A 6,805-nucleotide genomic window follows, 5' to 3' on the forward strand; every position below is an offset into this window, starting at 1 on the left:
TTGGGTTATCTTGTTGTTGGAGCCGTGTTGTATTGACCGACACTTAGTGCTCTTGTTGTTTGGGCTGTGTTGTATTGACCGACACTAGACCCTTGTGTATTCTTGTTGGTGGAGTTGTGTTGTATTGACCGACACTTACTCCGAGTTGTGTTGTATTGACCGACACTAACTCTTGGGTTGTTTCGAGTTTGGGTTTGAGCTAAACACTTATGTGGTGAGGACGATTCGATGTTTGGCTAATCATATTGCATCAATCGGGTGAATAACGGGAATGGTTCACCTGTGCATCTCATGGTGAATAACGGGAATGGTCCACCACTGCATTTAATGATGAATAACGGGAATGGTTCATCATACGGTGAATAACGGGAATGGTTCACCAAGGATGAATACCGGGAATGGTTCATCCATAGTGAAGAACGGGAATGCTTCACTTGTGGCGAACGGGAACGCGTCACAATCCGGATCATGATTGCATTTCACGCATACATTCATTCTGACTGGAATTGTGTGCTGTTTGATTTATTGAAGCATTGTTAGAGCCAATAACATGCTAGGATTGTTTATATATATATATATATATATATATATATATATATATCAACATATATATCTATACCCCATATCACATGTTGAGTGTATATCTACTTATTACCGTGAGTTGACCCTAGCGCCTTGGCTTTGGTTTCATGTTTGTGTTTGGGCGGTCGTCCTGCTGCCAGATGTCGACGGTGGATTGGGTTTCGATGGTCTCTCCCTCGGGGGGGATCAGGTATGAGCTTGTGGATCGTGCTGCCCCCACCGCTTGGGTGATCAATCTTGTGGGTCATCGAGCGACGTACCGGGGAAGGGTCATGGAGGACTGACGAGCGTGGACGTCTGACGAAAGGAGCTTTACGACGCATGGAGCTGAGCTTCAACTTACCAACTTCAGTTTGCGGTGGACTTGGTACTGGGAGGGTAGGTTTAGGCTGGCGTTATGTTTTGTGTAGAGCTCTGATTCGTTTTGCTTTTGGGACAGGGTAGGTTTCCGACGCATGACTTTTTGTGTGGTTCTCTTACTGAGGGATCACAGTGAGTCAGTTGGACCATAGGGGTCTTTGCTTAGGCCATTTTGAGGCCGACTTTCTCCTGGTGGGTTGTACTTATGATTTTCTTACTTACACTTCTGGGTCTGTACATATTTGCCTACGAGCACACTACTTTGGAGTCACTGCGAGTGCGCGTGACGTGGAAGTGCAGCTGAGGCTGTACATGTTTATATTTGATGTATATTGGTTAGTTTAGTGGTTGGGCTATGTCTTTATTTCCTATTGCTTGATTTAAAAGGAATCAAACGAAAAAAATTACCTGTTTTCCGCGTAGAGTTTATTTTTGGTTACTAAAGTGGCACCTGGAATTCGGGGTGTTACAATGGTCGTCCCTTCGGGGGGGACTAGGTTCGAGTTGTTAGATACGGACACTCCGGGCTATTGGGTGGTCGACCCCGCCGGCCACCGAGCTATTTATTCGGGGCGAATAATGGAGGATCCGCGTTGACCGAATGGGAAACATGACGCACGGAGTCTTGAGACGACACACCGTTAGCTTAAACCTACCACCGGGCGTGCACTGTGGCCCTAGAGTTGTTGTACCGCCATCATCACCTGAGGACGAGGAGGACCCTTCGGAGGAGTTGCCTGTAGGAGGGACTTCATCTGAGTCTAGCTCACCCACCGCCGCGGCTGCTGTTGATTTGGGATCGGGTACAGTACCCGTAGGACCCGCTGGGAGTGGTGTGTTGTACTTCTCTAGTCAGGATTAGGGTAGGAGTAGTGTCGAGGCTCTGATCTTCAGTTTTTCTCATTTTGGACAGGGTAGGTCCCCGACCTTTAGCTTTTTGTGTGATTCTCTTTACGGGAGTCACAGGAAGTTGGTCGGATCTAGGAGGTCTTCGGGCTATGTTGAGCTGACCTACTTTCTTTTGGAGGACTGTATTTCGCATACTGACCTTATATTTTGTGTTGTACATATTTTCCGTCAGGCACTACTTTCCCGTCACTGGAGGTTACTCGTGACGTGGCTGCTGTTTACTGTGGGGTGTGTATATATATTGTACATTAGTCTTGTTTATATTCTGTCGATGTTTCATTGATTCGGCAAGTCATTATTTATTTAAAACAATTATCGATCGAAAAAAAATATTCACGTTTTTCCGCTTTTATTTTCTTTTTGGTTACTAAAGTGACGCCACCAAAATTGGGGTGTTACACCTTTCCCGTATCGGGTTTTTGAAGGAGATTAAGGATGGGCAGGTAGTCGGCGATGATGATGTTGGTATTGACCTCCTTCCTCAATTCAACTCTGAAAGTGAATCTGAGGAGGAAAATGGTGAAGATGGTAATGGCGAGGACAAGAATGGGGATGAAGGGGAAAAGGACCCAAAAGTTGCCGCAAGCCAAGACAACAACGCCAACAATGAAAACCTGGCTTGATCTTATTTGTTGTTTTATTTTGTTTATGAGCCAAGCTTTGTTTTGGGCTTTGCCTCTTTTTGTTACTTAAAGCATGTATGGGCCACGCCCTTTTCTATCTTTAATGAAGTTCATTTCAGTTTAACTATGTTGTTACTTTGAAGTTGTTATTTACTGAGCTTTATTAACGTTTAGGTTTATATCCCTTAGCCTATTTTTCGACGAGGCTTGGTTTCTAGTGGCCACTAGAATTGTCAAGGCTTTTAATACTCGGTGGCGATACTTTCTTATTCCGAAAGGATTATTCGCGGTATTTTATACCTTGATACGACTTACGCCGCATAAATTCGTAATATAAATCAAAAATAAATAATCTCTTGAAATGATTTTTTCATTGCTTTTCCACACATGGGAACTATTGTCCCTTCATTTTTACATATGCCGCCTCATAGAAAACCTTTCCAAAGAAAGGGAAAAAGAGTGCGGCTTCATTCATTTTTGTTGTTCCACTTAACTAAAGTACTGCTTCAAGTGTGAGGCGTTCCATGTTCGTGGAATCTTTTGACCATTAAGTTGTTCCAATTTATAGGCTCCACCTCCAACATCGCCAATTATCATGTAAGTCCCGCCCCAATTGGGCGATTGTTTGTTATGCTTGTCAGGTATAGTCTTCTTTCGAAGCATTAAGTCTCCTACCCTCATAGTTCTTGGGACCACCTTTGTTGCGAACTTCCTTGCAATCTTCACCTTTCCCGCCTCATTCCTTAAGTGTGCCTCCCATTGTTCCTCAGGCAGCATGATTAGATTTGCTATCAAATTCTCCCAATTGTCGTCCTCATTAAACCAAGTGACTCGCCAACTTTGGTTTTCAATTTCCACTAGGAGCATGGCATCAGTTCCATAAGTTAGACGATATGGGGTTTCCTTCTTGCTTGTCTGTTCAGTCGTGTCGTATGCCCATAGGACGCCTGGAAGCTCTTCCGCCCAAAGACCTTTCGCTTCATCCAATTTTTTCTTTAAGCCCTTCAAAATAACCTTGTTGGCTGATTCTGCCTGCCCATTGGTCTGAGGATGCTCTACTGATGCAAATCGCATTTCAATTCCCATATCCGCACAAAATTCTCTGGTGACATTGCTTGTGAATTGAGTCCCATTATCCATTACCAAAGCCATGGGGACACCAAACCTGCACACAATTCGTCGCCATAGAAAGTTCCTGACTTTAGGGGCTGTAATAGTCGCCACTGCTTCCGCCTCTATCCACTTAGTAAAATAATCAACCGCCACAATGATATACTTCATTTGCGCCTTTGCTACCGGGAATGGTCCTAAAATGTCCGTCCCCCACATAGCAAATGGCCAAGGTGCCATCATGGTTGTTAACTCTTCAGGCGAGGCTTTGTGTAGGTCAGAGAAAACTTGACACTTTTCACACTTCTTGACGTATTCCAGGCAGTCTTTCTTCATTGTTGGCCAGTAAAATCCTGCTCTCAATACCTTTACTGCCAATGATCGCCCTCCTATATGACTAGAGCATACTCCTTCATGAACTTCTACCATGATTCCTTGGGCATCTCTCATGTCAACACATTTGAGCATAGGAGACATAATTCCCCGCCGATATAGATCATCGCCTACCAGCGTGTAAAAACTAACCTCCTTACGCTTTTTTTTCGTGTTCAGATCATCATCCTTTGGAGGGTTTTTGAGGAAAGTTTTGATTGATTCCATCCACGAAGGCTTGTCTTCGGTTACCGTTTTTACTGCCTTTAACTTAACTTCCACCAAGTCAATACTGGGGCGAGGAAGAGTTTCTTGGATGACTGTTTGATAATTGCCCAATCGCCCCGTGCTGGCCAGTTTTGCCAGCACGTCTACCCTTTCATTTTGACTTCTTGGAATATGTTCTATCCTGATCTTCTCTATTTCCATCATTAACCTGTGCACCACTTCCAGGTATTTAGAAAGTTGTGGATCCTTCACCTGATACTCTCCTTTTACCTGCTTAACAACCAGCTGTGAGTCGCCTTTGATGAACAATTTCTGAACGCCTAATTCAATGGCGAGCCTTAATCCGGCGATTAGTGCCTCGTATTCTGATTGGTTGTTGCTCGCCTTAAACTCGAATTTCAAAGATTGTTCGATGACCATCTTGTCCGGGCTTTCAATAGTTATTCCTGCCCCACTTCCCGTATCGTTGGAGGATCCATCAACAAACAGGACCCACTCTCCCTGAGTTTTCTCGCCTTCTGTGGGTGTTAATTCCGCCACGAAGTCAATCAAGCTTTGGATTGTAACTTGTCCCCTTGGCTAACACTGTATATCATATTCAGACAACTCGACTGACCAACTGACCAATCGTCCTGACAGATCGGGTTTCTGGAGTACTTGCCTTAAGGGAACATCAGTTTTAACTTTGATTTGGAAACTTTGGAAGTATGTCCTAAGACGTCTCGCTGTTTTTAGAATTGCCAAGGCCTCCTTCTCGATTTTTTGGTATCGCAATTCAGCACCTTGCAGAGTATGACTCACAAAATATATAACCTTCTGCTTTTTCCCTTCTTCCTGAAGCAACACCGTACTGACCGCCCTATCCGTAACTGCCAAGTAGAGCGTCAAAGGAACGCCTGGCGTGGGTTTGGATAGTACTAGTAATGTTGCTAATGATTCTTTCAATTTAGTAAAAGCTTGTTCACATGCCTCGGTCCATTGAAACTTCGAATTCTTTTTCAAACAAGTGAAGAACGGAGCTGCTTTGTCACACGCCATTGGCAAGAAGCGTGCTAAGGCAGTCATGCGTCCTGTTAACCGTTGTACTTCCTTGACATTTGTTGGGCTTTTCATTTCCAAGATCGCCTTACCTTTATCTGGATTTACTTCTATCCCCCTTGATGTTATCATGAATCCCAAAAACTTTCCCCCTTGAATCCCAAATGAACATTTCTCGGGATTTAACTTCATACGGTATTTTCTTAGCTGAGCAAATGCTTCCTTAAGATCATCGCCGTGGTCACTGGACTTGGCGGACTTAACAATCATATCATCCACATATACTTCCATGTTCCTTCCCACTTGGCTCGAAATTTTTTTATCCATGAGGCGTTGGTATGTAGCTCCCGCATTTTTTAAACCAAAATGCATAGTTTTGTAACAATAATTCGCCTGATTAATCATGAACGTCGTACTTTCCTCGTCTGAAGGATGCATCATGATTTGATTATACCCAGAGTATGCATCCATGAGACTTAAAAGTTCATTTCCGGAAGCCCCATCCACCAATTTATCAACATTGGGAAGAGGATATGAATCTTTGGGACACACTTTGTTCAGGCTTGTGTAATCCGTGCACATTCTCCACTTCCCATTGGCTTTCTTGGCCATCACTACGTTGGCGAGCCAGGTTGGGTACTGCACCTCGCGAATGAATTGGGCCTTGATTAACTTTTCAGTTTCTACTTGCACCGCCTTGTTTTTTTCATCACTCATCCTCCGCCTTGGCTGGATGACTAGTGTTGCCCCTGGCCATTTGGCCAGTTTATGAGTGATAACATTGGGGTCAATCCCTGGTACATCATTAATTGTCCATGCAAAGAGATCTAGATTATCGCCCAAAAGGGTGATCAACCTTTCCTCCTGTTCTTTTGTTAAACTGCTGCCGATTTTCAAAACCTTATCCTTGACTTGCGCTGATTTGGTTTCTTCCAAAGGTTGTGGGCGGAAATCGTCAGCATCATCCCTTGGGTCTAAACTAAACCCTTCTTGTGGAAAAATTTATGTGATACGGTGGCTTTCCTTGGCGGCCTTTCGCCCGTAGAGCGCCACACTTCTTAGGTAACATTCTCTCGCCGCATTCTGATCCACGCGAAGGACACCGATCTACCCATTGCAGGCTGGGTATTTGATAGTTAAATGAGCGGTTGAAATTACAGCGCATAACTTGTTAAGAGTGTCCCGCCCCAAAAGTACATTGTAATTAGCTCTACACGCCAATACTAGGTACTTGACTTGAAATTTCTTGACAAACTCCCCTTCACCAAAGGCTGTTGGTATTTCCACGTATCCCCGCACATTGATACGATCCCCTGTAAATCCCACCAGGGTTCCTTTATATGGTTTCAAATTTGACTCCTTTAGCCCCAGGCGATCAAAGGCATCTCCATAAATGATGTCTGCCGAAGATCCCTGATATAAAAACACTTTCTTCGTCATGTAATTGTTAACCCTGATTGTTACAACAATCGGGTCATTGTCATGGGGAATTACATGTGCAAAATCCTGAGGGGTGAATATGATTGGAGAGTGATTCAACCAACATTCGCCTTCGTATGCTTCGTGCACGGAATGTACTGCTG

At 44.1% G+C, this 6,805-nt stretch overlaps 1 protein-coding gene across 1 annotated transcript; it reads right to left on the bottom strand.

The window, feature by feature from the left end:
• Nucleotides 1-2,868: 2,868 nt before the first annotated feature.
• LOC130735939 (uncharacterized) lies at nt 2,869-5,513 on the bottom strand. Its single transcript, XM_057587807.1, has 4 exons — nt 4,998-5,513; nt 3,751-4,763; nt 3,489-3,639; nt 2,869-2,910 (listed from the first exon to the last, which is right to left on the bottom strand). The coding sequence occupies exons 1-4, from the start codon at nt 5,511-5,513 to the stop codon at nt 2,869-2,871; spliced, it is 1,722 nt and encodes a 573-aa protein (XP_057443790.1).
• Between the last annotated feature and the right edge of the window lie 1,292 nt (nt 5,514-6,805).

This window comes from Lotus japonicus, chromosome 2, assembly GCF_012489685.1.
Source record: "Lotus japonicus ecotype B-129 chromosome 2, LjGifu_v1.2".
NCBI classification, from domain to species: domain Eukaryota; kingdom Viridiplantae; phylum Streptophyta; class Magnoliopsida; order Fabales; family Fabaceae; genus Lotus; species Lotus japonicus.